Genomic DNA, 15,644 nt, shown 5'->3' with positions numbered 1-15,644 from the left:
CCTGAACAGCATATTGGGGGCGTGGGGTGTGTTATGGGTTTGTCCCCATCAGTAGAAATCACGTTTGGGCCCCTAGTCGGGCCCTTAGTATTGTCCTAACTTTCCCTTCCGATTGTCAAGGTTGTCTAAAAGATGGTCTGTCAAGGTAAAAAATAGTCCAAGAATGTGTCTCAGGATCACTGTTTTATGTTCCAATCCACTGCGCTCCCTCTTGTTGTTTTTGAACACAAGAGCGTATCTTAGTTAAATGGCCTCTAAGAAACGTGTCCAATCGGGGTGAGGTAAACCCCAAACCAGCATAATTATACTGTTTATTTAAAAAAAATATGTGGTTTTGCACACCTCTAGTACTGTCTTTTGGTTTGACTGTGTTGACTGAACATGTTCAGATGGATGTTTGCACTTTACTCAGTGGACTCCTGTAGTTTTTTTCTGATGACTGCTTTTTCAGACTGATGGGTCAACCAGTTCTGTGTGAACAACAAGCCCCAGAGCCCTGCTGAGATTTCCAGTGTGAGGGAAGCTATAATGTCTGGCACTAGTGTTGTTGTGCTGAGTCACGGCAGCGCTAACAAGAACTCGCGACATGGCGCGTGCCTATCACCTTCACCCTGCTGCTAGCAAGACAATTTGCAGCTAAAATGACATCCTTTGCACAGCTCCTGCTGGCAGGGCCCCAACATCGCCTTCAATTTCTCTCACCTCCGTCTCCAGTACCACATACAAATAACACTATCACTCGTGGTTTGAGCATGCAATTTCACCAAGATGTCTTCCACATCCACAGCTACGTACTGTATATCACGCAATGTGTGGCACAGATTTATGGCATTCATCTTGTTAAGAGCTGCGATTTTGTCATGTTGAATAGAACTGTTCAGTTTGCCGTCCTAAAACCCAGGAGAATGAGCATTTTTAGCATTATTAGCATTTTCATGTTGTGGGGAATATCAGAATTTATACGTACAAATAAAGTTACATATTATTCGAAGAGGCTTTTACTTTCTGTTGTACAACATAAAACTGTACATCAAAGGTGAATTTTGAAACCATTGTGAGCTAACAAGGTGTATTGCTGTTATGTAGCAACTTATTTTAAGCACATTATGGTTTCAAATTTCACAATTCAGTTATGAATGATTTTTAATTTATGTTTTAAGAACAAAACAGAAAATTATCTTCAAATAACCTTATTTCGGAACATATTTATTTAAAAACCCATAGGAAATTACAGAGGAAACCCATGGCAAATTAGCCTTCTGGTAAGCCTACAAATTGACGTCATAACTGAACCTCTCTATTCCCATAGTAAATAAACAACTGAGTCACTTCTGATGTTCTTAATTAACAGCCAACATTGACGTTGCAGCAGGTCATTGAATGTGAGACTGTGGTAGCGGATGTTCTTCTGCAAAGCATCTGTGGTCTGAACTCCTCCATAAGCTGAACTGATCATTTATGGAATCTGGCTGCCATGGCAACAGCGGCGAGTGGGGTGGCTGCATGGCCAATATGTAAACAACTGAGGTGGTCATGTAACAGAGAGTGACATCAGCACCCCACTGACCTTGGGAGATAAGGAAAGAGGATGCTGAGAGGGGTGAGGAGGGCAGGTGGCCTGCCTCTCTTGGTAAATTACGTGTTTATGTGCTCAGGACACAAGCCAAAGATGGCAAAACAAACAAATTTTGGAGGGGAGTCAAATCTGCCCACAGATGTGACCAATAGATATCCAAACACATGGATTCTGGGCTGTATACCAGAATATAATGCCTCTAACAAGGTAAATACACCTTCACAAAATTCACTGGGGGAGTACTATAGTATTGCCATGGTTCTTTTCTTATAAGCACAATGCTACATATTAATGCTACTGATTTTACTCTCTAGGCGACTTACCTATTCGATCAAGGCGGTCAATGGCTACTGTCTCAAATGCTCTCCTCATCATTGGATACTCTTCCAGTACTTCATTGAAGTTGTCCACAGAGAGCGAATATAGTCGGCAGTAGGTGTCTGCCCGCACACTGGCGGTTCGTCTTCCACGGGTCAACAGGCAGATCTCTGAAAATTAACAGGACATATCATGGTTGTGGGTCTCAAATATCTCTTAGTTGGTTTTATTTGAGTCTTTAGTACTTTAGTACTGGAGTCTAGCTAAGACCAGCAAACCAAAGGATGGCTGTACCTGGTGTTGTATCTTCTTTAAGATTTATTTTTTGGCATTTTTGCCTTTATTATGATAGGACATTTTAGAGCTGAAAGGAATGGAAGTGGGAGAGAGAGAGAGGGCATAGATCAAGAAAGGTCTGGATTCGAACTCGGGACACCTGAGGCGCAACAGTATGCCAGCACGCTGCCCACATAGCTGTTGGCACCGACATGCTGTACCTTCTTAAACCAACCTAATGGTTTGCTGGTCTTGGTTGGTTTTAGAGAGGTCTTCAGTACTTGTCAAGCTGGGTGACCAACTAAGACCAAGGAAGGCTGGCTAGGCCTGATGGGGAAAAAAAACAGCCTAAAACCCTGTTTCAACCGCAGGAACTTTCCCCTGGAACTAGAAACTTTGGGCCGGTACTCAGTGTGTTTCCACTGCAAGAACCAGGATAAAGTTCAGGGGAAAAATTTCCTGGGACAAATTGTTCCAGGTAATTTCGGTGGAAACGCGGCTTAAGATGGTTTGCTCATCTTAGCTGGTTTCCAAGCCATGTCAGGCTAGACCGGATTGTTGATTTTAGTGGTTTCATAATAATCAACATAATTTAGTTTTCTGTCTTTTCTCTTTCTTTTTGAAAGAACACAGCACCACTTTAGCTGAAACCTGAAAATGTAACTGTAGAGCACCTGTCAGTTTGCTTTGTCTCCTGACTATATCTCTTCTTTCTGAGAGGAAGGTCAAACTCAGCATTATGAAGAGGTAAGATCCTGTCATTGACTGAAAAGGCTCTATCTACATACACATCGAAAAGGATGCTCAGCATTTGGGATCTGCCCAGTTGAAAATGTGGCCACACTTCAACGTGAATGTTGGCACAGCTCACTCTCATTGAAGTTGCTGTGGCCCTCATCCCTATAGAGTGGATCAAACTCCACTGAGGATTCAAGTGGTTGTTGCCTGTCATAAAAAATCAATAAAGCTTTAATTCTGCGTAGCATGCGCCTCTTAATAAGGACCTTTGAGATAAAGACTTAATATTCTGTTCCTTAAACAGTTGTTCAATTAATAATACTGAATATTTAGTCATATTTGTTTTTTATTTCAGAACTGTCGACTTTTTAAGCAGACTTAAACTTTATAAAGAGAAACGTCCTAGATTCGCATGTCTGCAGGGGTTGAAAAGCATTTGATTCTTCTGTGATTCAGTCAGCATGACTCCATTGCACACTTCACTACAGTGTAGAACAGCAGCACTTTGAATGGTGAATTTTCACACTGTTGACTGTAGGGTTTTGCAAACACTGTGTTGGACATTTATTAATATTCATGTACTGGTAAATCAAAGTGGGCTTTTATCTTACCGCTAAAGTGTACCATCTTCTGTAGGCAAATGTATGTATTTTAGTGGTTTTACAATTATTTATTTATTTAAATAAGTATTTTTTGTAAAATAAGTAAGAATTTATTAATCTTACCCTATGTATAACTGTTGATGGGCTTTTTTTATTTATTCAATGATCTACTAAAATGTACAGATACATTATTTTTGTATTTTCCATATTTTGTATTAGGAAAATACAAAAATAATGATTAAGAATGTGTTCTTTTTTGCACTGGTTATTGTACTTCATAAAAATGTGTAGAATTTAAATAAGTAATTTTGTGGACTTTGCATTTTCCTCTAGTGCTCCAGCTGTTGCGGCTCATTTGGTCTTTGAAGTTTTTCCTTTTTTTTTCTTTTTTTTGGGGGGGGGGCAACGTGCCTTTTTGACAAGAATTTGCAAAGTTGGCACGCACAGCTTCTTGTTAAATACTAGAGGTCACATTCTTTCAAATTCTAGGGCTCAAAAACTGATTATTACACATAAATTGTATACTAACAAGGGCACTGGTTTGAAAGTGCATAAGTTCTGGTTCAGTTGTATCATTCAATCAATTTAGCTGTCAAAAAAAGTCAGATTTGTACCTCTAATAATAACCCTGCAAAAACAGCAGTCTGCCAAAAATCACATTTTCACAACATGCCCAGTTTGGGTTGACGTATCCCAGCATGCAAAACTGAGCTGTCAGATCTGTGATGAAGTGCCTCTTTTACCACAAGTGTGGAGATCAAATTTAGCTCCAGTTTACAGTCATTACATTAACAACATGCAATATCACAAAGAACTGAAAGTGCATGCTACTGAGGATATTCACATATAACTTTGGACGCTGACTACATATACCTACATGCTCTATTCAGTGAATCATTTATGATCTATAAAGCTCCGCCAAGGAGATTAATGATGATTTCTCATTTCTATAAGCTGTTAAGAACCATGTGCTTAATGTATCCATGTTCCACTCTTATGAAAGTAGCCAAATTCAGTTTTAAAAGCCACGTAGTCACTTAAATTGAATACAGTATGTAGCATCTACAATGGCTTATGCTATTAACCGAATCAAATGGCCATGCTATTTTCAAGGTAAGAGACTTTGTTTTTATATTTGTTTTTTCTATGGTTAAATGTGGGGTATGTATTTTTTCAAAAACGGTTTCGAAAACTGAGTCGGGCCGAGTACCAAAACAAACTTGTAGACAATCAGCAGTAAGGGGCGTGTCTACTCATGATGCTGAGGAGAGAGCGCTCAGTAAACATGATGGACATTAGCCAAGCCGAGCGACGAGAGAAAGATCGAGATGGCGGATAAAAAAACTAAATAGCAAAACATCTGCGGAACAAGAGGAGGCTTACACCGTGTCTACACCAGACGCGACAGTTGTTGTGATGTGTCGCGCCATGCCTCAACAGCTAAAGTATGCCTACACTGGACACGACAAAGCGACAGTTGAAAATCATTTGAAATTTGTCAATTCGTCATAAATAGAACGCGGCAGCAGTTTACTGCCGGGAATTTGTCGTGTCGCGCCACGGCATCCAGTGTAGACAGCATCACTGATTATAATGTGTTCTATAATATTTTGTCACGCTGCTCGCTTCCGGTGTAGACATGGTGTTACGATAAGGCAAGAAGTAGGACCCGTGTAAATATCGGATCAGCTTTCCAGCGCTGGAGAGAACTCAAGGAGCAGGAAGGCCTGTGATTGGACGGCGAGGTTGCTTTGTTTCTTCTCGATAGGTGAGTAACATTGGTTTTGCTTTGTTTCACAGAGCTAATTGTTGCCTGGGTTGCGTACGTATGTGTGGGGTGGAGCTATCAAAATAGGGGTGTGTTTGTTTTGGTGATCTGAAATATCAACACTGGCTACCAAAAACCACTTACCCCACCTTTAATGGGTGTTATTTGGTGCAACTCAACCTTAAGGCACAAGAAAAGTGTATCGTAGTAATATACTGAAAAATGCCGTCGTCTGAAAATGACTCATTGTATGGGCAAAAGCAGTTTAAACATGCTTCAAAATATATGTTATCTTAATATATATTTGGGTGAACTATCCCTTTAAGACCTTAACATGTAAAAAATGAATTGCATTTGAATCCTATGAACAGAATTTACTGTAGCATGTTAAAAGCAGAAATGCTGTGATCTATATAGAATACCATGACAAATCAGTCTGGCATCATGTATAAGCCCCTCTCATTCATGCATTGTAAAAGGTACAGTGTAATTGTTTTTGGCGAGAGAATCTCTGTATTAGTCATTATAAATTGCTCTGCCGTTGCTGTTCTGCTCCACTAATTAGGTGTTATTAATTGGCCACATTTGTTCTTTATCTGTGGCCCTCCTTCAGTGCCTCTGGCTCCTGGTATATTCGCAGCCTCGGTGAACTCTGCTCCTTGCTGCTTCTAGACCGTGCCCTAAAGACTCTGGGAAAAAGCGTTGTATTTTTTCTGGATCACCAACGCAAACCCCTCAAAGGGGGCAGCATCTTAAATGGGACAAAGCTTGCTGGAGGGAGAAACTAAGGAGTCATGTTCAAATGTCATTGGTATTTATCACGGTATTCCAGTGCAAGTGAGCTGTTAGGGTTTCAGATGGAGCAATAATATGATTTTAAACTATTTCAATTTCTATTATTTTTAAAGCCTTCAGTTTGAACACAAACCATGAAGGCTTTTTATCTTTATCAAAAATTGTAAAGGAATGTGAACAGCAGGATTCCAATTGGAACTTTTAAAGTGTTTGGTTTTTGCATAATTTATTTATGGGACTTTTACTTTGAAATTGCATTCAAATATATGCTAACAACAGTTTAGCCTTAAAACATTTGGCTGTATGATGGGTTTGGTATGATAACGAGTGATTTAATTGACTTGAGTGATTTTATAATTTTCTTTGATTTGGAAATGTAAAAATTTAGAATATTATGATAATCAAGTATAATAGTAAAACTAATACTTTCATCTTTTATTGTTACAGTTGTCCTGCCTTCCTTTGGAAATTAAAATTGTATGTTTTTTAATACATAATTTCTTCTTGGGCCTTTTACTTGGAAGTTGCATTTTAATGTGTTACCAAAATGTCACAACAGTTGGAAATGTAACCTTACAAAAAATTAACCTTGGAAAAAACATTTGGCTGTAAGTAATTTACAATGTTATTCGAATATAATTAAGTTTATGATTTTTTTTAATATAATGAGTAGTTTAGTTGACTTAATTGCTATTATTTTTATTGTGTTTTTTTATTATTGTTCAGGACAGGTATAATTTAGGTAAACTCAAATTCCTACAGGCCTTTTTATTCCATAAAAACTGAATTTCTACTGCCTTTGGAAAATTTTAACGTAATTTTCTTCAGTACTATTTAGTGGGTTTTTTTTTCATAATTTTCTGTGGTTTTATTTTATTTTGATATGCGCTAACAGGATGACAAAACACAACAGTTTAACTTTGCACAGTTTATCCATTTGGCCGTATGTAGTGATATTGTAATTATAATGTTAAAACTGATATGTTTCTGTATGAATAGGATTTTCTTTCTGTGTGTTTCTTACCCCCAAAGTAGGAGCCGTCAGAGAGCTTCATGCCGATATTCCCTTTGGTCAGGATGCTGACTACGCCATGCTGAATGAAGTACATCTTCTTGCCGATGGTTCCTTCTCGAACGATATAATCTCCTGGTTGGAAGACCTCGAAGCGGAGTTTAGTTAACATTGCTGTCACAAAGTTGGGATCTGCGTTGGCGAAGAGCGGCATGGACGCCACCAGCTTCCGGCAGTTGAAGTTGACAATTTCCTGGAAATGCACAAGTTAGTTTACTCTCAGTTTGAAGGCAGGTTGTCAGTTGTGTATTGTTTTCTGCTGCTTAATGGTACCTCTCGTAACGGCTCGTTCAGTTCTTCCAAAATGCTTTCCTCGTCGAACATCTTGCCCTGGTATCTGTGCTCATAGTAATCATGGATCTTCTGCCGGAAGTCGGCCGGAAGTTTGTGGAAAGACATGTACTGCTCAACTTGCTTGTACTGAGAAGAAAAAAGATAAGGGTAAATTATGTTAAGCTGACATTTCAGGACACACTTTTGACCCAAAATGTCCAACCACCAACATGTGGGTTGCCCATTTCAGTCCTACGTGGCCTCTTTTGTGGAGATGTGATATGCTGACAGGGATCAATACAGATTAAAGTAAATATTTAAACATCCAGGCTTGTTTTTCTGTATGGGCATTCCTGCATAAGTTATTTACAGTGAATGTCATAGCCTAAAGAGTATATGATAATATGATGTTCTTAAAGCAGGAAGAGTATGATGAATCGGATGATAAGCTCTATTCATAGCATAGTAGTTAACCTTCTCTGCGTCATCGTCTGTGTTGTGATGGCTTTCTGGTTTATGTTACAGGAATATACAGTACATTTATTGTATTAAATGGTTTTGGCTATGTATGTTGTGTAGAAATTAGATTACATAAATGATATATTTATGAATGATTCAAAAGCATATCATTGATTCTTAAAACACAGACTTACTGCAGAACAGCCATTAGTTTTTCATTAACAACATTTATACTCTAGAACTAATAAAAGGATGATCTCTAGAATATTTTTAACACGCGCTCCATTTGATTAGATTTTCTTTTTCAAAATGCATAATTCAGTATTTAATGTAGATGAAAATATATCTTGAATTAACTTAAGAAAAAAACATTACTTTTATGTCCTGCAAAAAGGAAGAGGTTTGTTTTGTGTCATGGATGGATAGATAGGTATGTATGTATGTATGCAATGGTTATTTTGATGTCTTGTCACTGAAGCAGTCAAGCTCTCACATTCCATCAAACACTTAATACCAAGAAGGGAGGCTATTTACAGTATAGGGGTGTGCTAAATTTGAACCTTGTCGGTATGTGCGCAGTGACATATGCTCTGCTTGACAAGCCTTGGGTCAATCTTCGAGCTACTAACAGGGTGCAGTCTGTTGCACTTGTTAGCGACAGGTGCTGTCTGTTTCACTGGCCATCATATGGAGGGATTTTGTAAGTGTTTTCGCTAATTATTGGTGTTTGCTAAAGAAAGAATCACAGTTACTAGTGGTCATATTAATGGCTTGGGATATTTAAAACACTTTCAATGATTTTTGGACCCCACTGACTTTCATTATATGGACAATAACAGTTCTTCAGAGTGTCTTCTATTGTGTTCCACAGAAGAAAGTAAGTCAGATTTGGACCGACATGAGGGTGAGTAAATGACTACAATATTTGTAGAAGTGCAAACTTCCTGCACGCATGCGGAAAACCATAGCAGTGCATTTTTGAATCAAAGAACCCAGAAACCAAGACAATCTAGAACCATCCCAAAATGTTGGCAATAAACCTGTTTCTTAAGTGGCTGTACCTTTGCCAGACCAGTGAAGAGGGGTTGAGAAGAAGAAAAGACATGTACCAATAGATCTTGTCATGACATTTGCAGCATATTCTTCAACATTTCTGACAAGATGTTCCACAAAAATTGCTCTGTTTTTTCATTCTTGAATGATCTGATTAAATCTTCGGGAACATAGCTGAAGGTTTAAAATGCTTCATAATAAAGCTTACAATTCCTGTCAGATGCAGACAGGCCCTTTATACAGCAGATGTGGCATGTGTTAGCATGCACACTGTTACTCATCGTCCCTTTGGCAGTGGGTGGGGAATCATGGGAAGTGCAGTGACTGACTTTAATTAGCTCAGGGTGGAAATCCCTATCATAAACCCATTTCATGAAAACCTTTTGTTTCAGTAATGCAGCCCAAATCCTAATCTAATTCAATCTTAATTAATTATGATTGGATAAGGGATTTATACAATTGCACACAACCGAAAGAAACAACCGGGGGGGTCCCAGCATGCCATTTTTGCTTTCCACTTTGTATTTCTTTCTGCGTGTAGTAATAGCACAATGCTAATTGCAACAAGCAAATAACTGGGAATAAGAAACATCTGTAATGAGCCTAATTTACATACAAAGGAGGTATGTTAGCACTGAAAACATGAATTATTTTAAATACTGAAAGTTTAAAATGCAATAGTGGTGCAAATCACTGTCTAACATTAACAAAACCATGATTTGTCAATGTTAATTGACTCAATAACCTGAGATCTCATGAGAAAGTATCACAAATGTCTGTTTACTTGCACACCAACATTTAGCCACCTCCAAATAACAGTGCCCGCTTGTCTCGTCAAGCTCGACAAACTCTGTAATTTACGCTTTGTCCCTTTCGATCAAGGGAGTCTATTTTCTCCTCTCTGGTTCATTCAATCAGCCTTGAAGTAAGACAAGGTGTTAAACTGAAATGTGAAGACATTTACTTAGACCTTGTTGCAATCCCTGTTTGAGTCCGTACAGCCAAGGTCTGTGTATTAGCACTGAAAACACTTCAGGGAAGTTTTAATTGCACCAGGTCTCAGACTGAGTCTATAGCCCAGGAAACTGTAGTCTGTTTATACTCAGTTACTAAGCTTCTTTTCTGCCCTCTTGAACTTCCTGTGACTCAGCTTCCCTGGGCTATCAGTCTGGATAGAAGAATAAATGAAGGAAGCAAGAATGAAAGGTAGGCTGAAAAGTAGAAAGCTGTGTGGCTGTAACAAAACAGTAAGATAATCTACACATCTGGCGATCTACACTAAACCTCTGGACCGGTAGATGATCAGATTAACCTGTGTAAACTTCCTAACAGAAGTCATCAAAGAAGTGATGCAATGTTGCGTAATAGAGTAGACATAATCAACTTTGTCCTTCCAATATGGCTGGATTGACACATACCGGTATCAAAGTTCTTTCAGGGACAGTTGAATTGAAAAAAACATTGTAGTTCCATAGCTCCCTCACTGCTGTATGCTTGCAATGTACAATGTACAGAATTGATTCTAACCCAAGCTAGCTTACAAATCGCACAGCTCCTGTAAGCATGTGGAAACAAGCTATTAATTATGAACTGAATGTTAGCGCACGTGCTAACTGCATGAAATCCTATCACATTTTCAGGCAGTTCAGTTTTAGTTTTTTAACGGGACAGGCAGTTTATCTTCTGTCAGTGACATAAAGGGGTGATATATTTCCCATGACCATCTGCCAAAGCATCAAGGTCATTGTAGTCACCAAGGAGGGGGGGGTGAAAGCCTAAGTCACGTGTACCGTACATCAAGCTTTCGTTCCATATGGACATTGAGTCCATACACTTATCCTATAGATATCCAATGGCAACTAGGATTATGGTGGTTTACCATTGGGTAATAACCAATGCGATGCGAGAACCCTACAACCCTGTAGTCCACAACCTTACACAAAGATCAGAACCACTTAAAACGGTAAGGTTGTAATTCTTCTGTATATTATTGCCAAAAAGACTTAAGAACTGTAAAATATTATTCAAATGGTTTCCAATACATGATGCTACCAACAATCGATATGTTTTCTTGTGTACAGTTCATGTTGTAGATAACGCTGTGATCAATATTCTAACATACTGATCTAAGCAGAGACCGTGGTGCGTAATGGTCGATTGATACAGCTCGATCTGTACATCTCAGCAGGCCTGTACGTACAACCACAAATCCCTGGGGTGCAGTAATGTCGAGAGTTGACAGAAACTGATCGGAGACTTGTGTTATTCTACTGCATGCGAACATTTGTTAGAGGCTGGACCTAAGCAGGGTTTGAAAGTCAATGTTTAGCAATGTAATGCTTGTTACATAATGGCTAATGTCCCGTTCATCTGTCGTTGTCTAGCAATCCATTGGTTTCTACATAGCAGGGGAGATGGACATGTGATGGGGCGATGGGGAATCTACACAGGGAGATTGTGCTGTTTGTTCATCAGGTTGCAAAGGCATGAAAAATGTTTTTGTCTGTAAAGGGATTCTCTACTACACTCAAAAACTTTCTTTCCTATGCTTTTTGTAATGGCTTTTCTGTGTAAATACATTCCTGCTATTCTAGACATGTAAACACTCGTGACCATCACAGCAATCCACTTCTTCCTCTCCACCAGTGAGATCCCCTTGATCTAAAAAGTGCTCAAAAATCATCCCATCCCAGCTTGATGTGCAGAAACAAATATAATTAAGCCATTTGTAGGTGGATTTTCCAAAATTTGTCAACTTTTTGGCTCCCAAAACATCCTTTTCTTTTAAAGCACATGGCAATAACAAAATTATTTTCCATTTTTAGGAAAAAGGAAGTTCCAGAAAGGATCTGCTCAATGCAAACAGTGCATAGTTAAGAAGTTTGTGACCAAATTGTTTGTGACGACAAGACACGGGTCGCAGGCTAGAGTTGCAGGTGTAAACAAGCACCAGATGCCGTGATTAGGAATCAAAGAAGACCAAATTACAGCAGAGGGAGGGAGGGACTGACAACTGATCAGATGAGAGGGAGACCAGATTGCGGAGAATACCCAGATTGCTCAGCCGTAGGGATAGTTGGCCTGAGCAGTTTCATCCTCTCAAACAGACGATAGGTACCGACTTTGATCTGGCAAGATCAAACAAACGGTGACACATAAGGTCATCTGCAGGTGTTTCAGTGTGTGTGTGTGTGTGTGTGTGTGTGTGTGTGTGTGTGTGTGTGTTTGGAGCATAGTACCCACCTTCTCCTGATACTGGCGCCGGGAAGAGTCCAGCGACTGTATGAGGGCGGTGGCATGGCCAATGAACATGGCGTAGCAGGTGGCTCCCACGATCATACTCAGCATGGTCAACCAGATATCAGACATACTCTCAGGGGCCTGGCGTCCGTACCCAATACACAGCATATGGCTCATGGCCTTGAATAGGGCAAAGGAGTACAGCTCGCTCCAGGAGTCGTTCTGCAAATTGGGATGTGAGAAAGTGATAAACAGAAAAAGAAAGAGACTTTGATTATTTCATCTGCGCTAAATACACTCTGGGTGTTAAAATAAAAAAAGTCAAAATATTGGCTCAAGAGGGGTATACCTCTACAAACCCCCATAAAAGGCATCTTGCCAAGTAGTTTAAATAGCTACGTGCACCATGGACCTGTGATAGATTCATTATTCCATTATTCTGTCTGATTTAATGGGACCGTGCTGTTTATTGTTTCAGTTGGGCTCTTGTTATAATGTCTTTGCTCCCCTTGCAAGTATCTGCATAAGACCTCAGCTGCTACGCTAAGGTGCCTCATCTCTCTTCATAAGTGACTGATTTTTCAGGATTGACCTGATGGGTCCCTGTGAAATGTGGTTACCCTGATTTGCATTAATTTCGAGCAGGGTTTAGACAAGGCTTTGAAAATTCCAAATCAAAGTCAAGGAGGCCACGGGTGACTTTGAATGATGAAGCGGGGGAAGTGTTGGAGGTGAAAATGGAAAACGAAGGTGATGGGTAATCAGTGGAATTACTTTGTGGAGATGAGTCGAGAAGCGGCTTACTAGGGTTGGAGGAAGCCTCTGTTGAGGTCAGGACACACCTGGCTGCTATCACCAACTGGCAGGTTGGGTGCAAAGACAGGCTACAGTGCACATGGAATACTAGTGTCATGGAGAAATAAGAAATATAAATGTGTTCCCAGACTCAACCACACAGTCCTGAGGCTAAAAAAAAGTGTTGCTGCAACCCCAACAATCCTGTCAAGTGCAGATGCAAACAAGACAGAGAAGACATCGTCTGGAGTCTAACCCTTTATTTGAGTAACTGCAAGGCTTGGCAGTGTAGAAAGCATGCAGTGTGGGCAGTGTGTCAAGGAGATTTGTGTGCTTGGTTCATGTCTGCTTTCCATCTTCTTTACATGTCTGCCTTCCAAGGCTTCCAGGCATACCCTGAGCAACAATTTTCTTCTGGGTTAACTGGAACATCTTGGTATGCACAGAGACAAACAATTAAACATTGAATGAACACAAACAGCTTAAATTCTACATTATATATTTGAACCCTCCTGACAAATGCATGGAAAAGAAACAAATGTAATTAACACTTCTCTTGTTGATGTTCATTCTTAAATGGATCAGAGTCACTCTACAAGACTGATTTATCTGTTTTTGTATTGCTACGTGAACACCAACAAGCAGTAAACACAAACTGTCACTTGGCAGTGCCATACTTCTCAGAGAGGAGTATGCAAATTAATGCAATGAAAGATATTGCATAGCTTAAAAACATTCGCCATTCAACACCCCAACACGTGCTCTACATTCTGTGGAACAGGCATTCACAAATTATTTCCTTTTCCCTGCATTTATGGAGGAAAAAAAGAGGAAAAGTTTAATGCTGCATAATCATTTTTAGCATACATGCATTGTAACGCTGCTAGGATGATTTGGAATGAGCTAAATGAAACATTAGCACACATTAGAGTTTATCTTGAGCAATTGTGTTTTGGTTATATTTGCCTAACTAGGGCCCTTAGCGCACATTTAACCTAGTGTTACTCACCCCCACTGGCACGGAGATGACGAGATTTAGCTGCTAAGTTGATTTAGCCGAGCTTGACTAGCACAGTAGACTGTCATTACTGTGGGGCTTTATTTCTTTGAGATGTATGAGCATAGGATTGTGTTGAATCTACATTCAGCTGAGGGAAACATGACTGAATTGTGCTTCTATTAAACACACAGAGTGCTAATTATCTACTATTTCTATGTGTAAGAGCAAAGATTTGTATATGGTGGAAGATACAAAACACTTGTAGAAAAATTATTGGGAGAAATCATAGTGCTAAATATGCAGTTGTAAGAATTTAAGTCCTGCCTTTTCAGTTTAAAGAGCCATTTACTATATAACAGCTAAACTTTACTGCCTCCACAGTAAATAGCTTCGCAGGACATTACCAAGATGGTCACCAGTGAACTGACCTTCGCTAAAAGGACTTTGGTAAGAGTCCTTCACTGTGAATGTGTAGATGAAGACAGGCCATGTTGAGTCCATCTGTATGTGTCTGTGCAGTCTGGGGAATGCTTATGTGAACTTTGAATGTCTCCTCAAGCTTGCAGAGCTCATAAGCAAGACTCTTGAAAAACACACGTGAGCATGTACCTGTGAATCACACGTGCTTTATTTGGGATTCTAACTGTGCATGGATGGATTTGACAATGCTAGCTCATGGATCACAGGGCACAGCTGGATCAAAAGGGATCAAAGGGTGTGTTTCAGTCCATTGATCTATCAGAGGCGGGAAACACAGCGGCAGGTGAAATGCGGCTGAACCATCTGTAACTTATGTTAAGTCAAAATGGAATTTTAATTTGATGTGAACGTGATATTGATGAGTCTCAGATGATATTAATGATCTTTAAAAATGTTTTTTTTTCAACCACTATTTAGGACTTAAGATGTTTTAGGGTCTTACCCTATCTGCAAACAGGAAGGAGGTAAGTATGTGTAAGTTTGTTTTGGATTGGAACATCATCAGACTTTTTTCAGTATCCTGAATGATAATGCCCATTAAGTTTTATTGTATTATAACAAATGAAGGAAGGTTTGTAAATTGCAGTGTTTTATAGCACCTCTGCTGAAGCTTAACAACATCTCAGTGAGTGTGACTCACAGGCTTCATTACCACACAAAGACAGGCCTGTTGAGAGACCAAGCGGACACTTGAAATAATGAGACGGATCGTTTAACGCTGTGTCTTTCATTTCAAGCAATCTGCCTTTTGAAAGCTGCTGACCTTGATTGCTAAGCATTGGCAGCGACTGGAATGACTGTACACAAAAACTACTGTTGTAACAAAAGCCAATGAAAAACCTGTCCCCATGTCACATGATCTCTTACAAGTGACAGCATATAAAGAGTGTATATTAATATATAAAGGACGAACAGGCAGGGAAAAACCTAAATAATCAGCATTTATCAGAGTTCAGTGTGACAAGTTTTCCATTGGTAAATTCAGTTAGTTGACGACCGTTCACAAGCTGTTGCCAGTGGTTTATACCAAGGTTTGAAACAAGCCAGCCCTTTGGTTGTCAAGAGTGGCAATCAGCCAACATGTGAATCCCCAGATAACCCAAGTATAAATCATACTCTCAGCAAAGTTGCCTGACGCTGCACACACTTTACGGAGCAAGAGTTCACGATCACTTACTGTATACATCAGTGTAGCAAAT

The 15,644-nt window shown here is 39.5% G+C and overlaps 1 protein-coding gene across 1 annotated transcript in view; it reads right to left on the bottom strand.

Moving 5' to 3' along the window:
• Positions 1-15,644, bottom strand: part of LOC306867499 (potassium/sodium hyperpolarization-activated cyclic nucleotide-gated channel 2-like) — a gene marked incomplete at its 5' end in the record, with an annotated part of 31,118 nt that overhangs the window by 4,119 nt on the left and 11,355 nt on the right. The window contains 4 exons of the mRNA XM_079413173.1: positions 1,900-2,064; positions 7,098-7,338; positions 7,419-7,565; positions 12,174-12,392. Coding sequence (XP_079269299.1) covers positions 1,900-2,064; positions 7,098-7,338; positions 7,419-7,565; positions 12,174-12,392 — 772 coding nt within the window. The remainder of the gene's footprint in view (positions 1-1,899; positions 2,065-7,097; positions 7,339-7,418; positions 7,566-12,173; positions 12,393-15,644) is intronic.

This window comes from Barbus barbus (genome assembly GCF_936440315.1).
Source record: "Barbus barbus genome assembly, chromosome: 49".
In the NCBI taxonomy this organism is placed as follows: domain Eukaryota; kingdom Metazoa; phylum Chordata; class Actinopteri; order Cypriniformes; family Cyprinidae; genus Barbus; species Barbus barbus.
The sequence above is the reverse complement of the archived record's forward strand: the minus strand, read 5'-3'. Positions and strand labels throughout refer to the sequence as shown.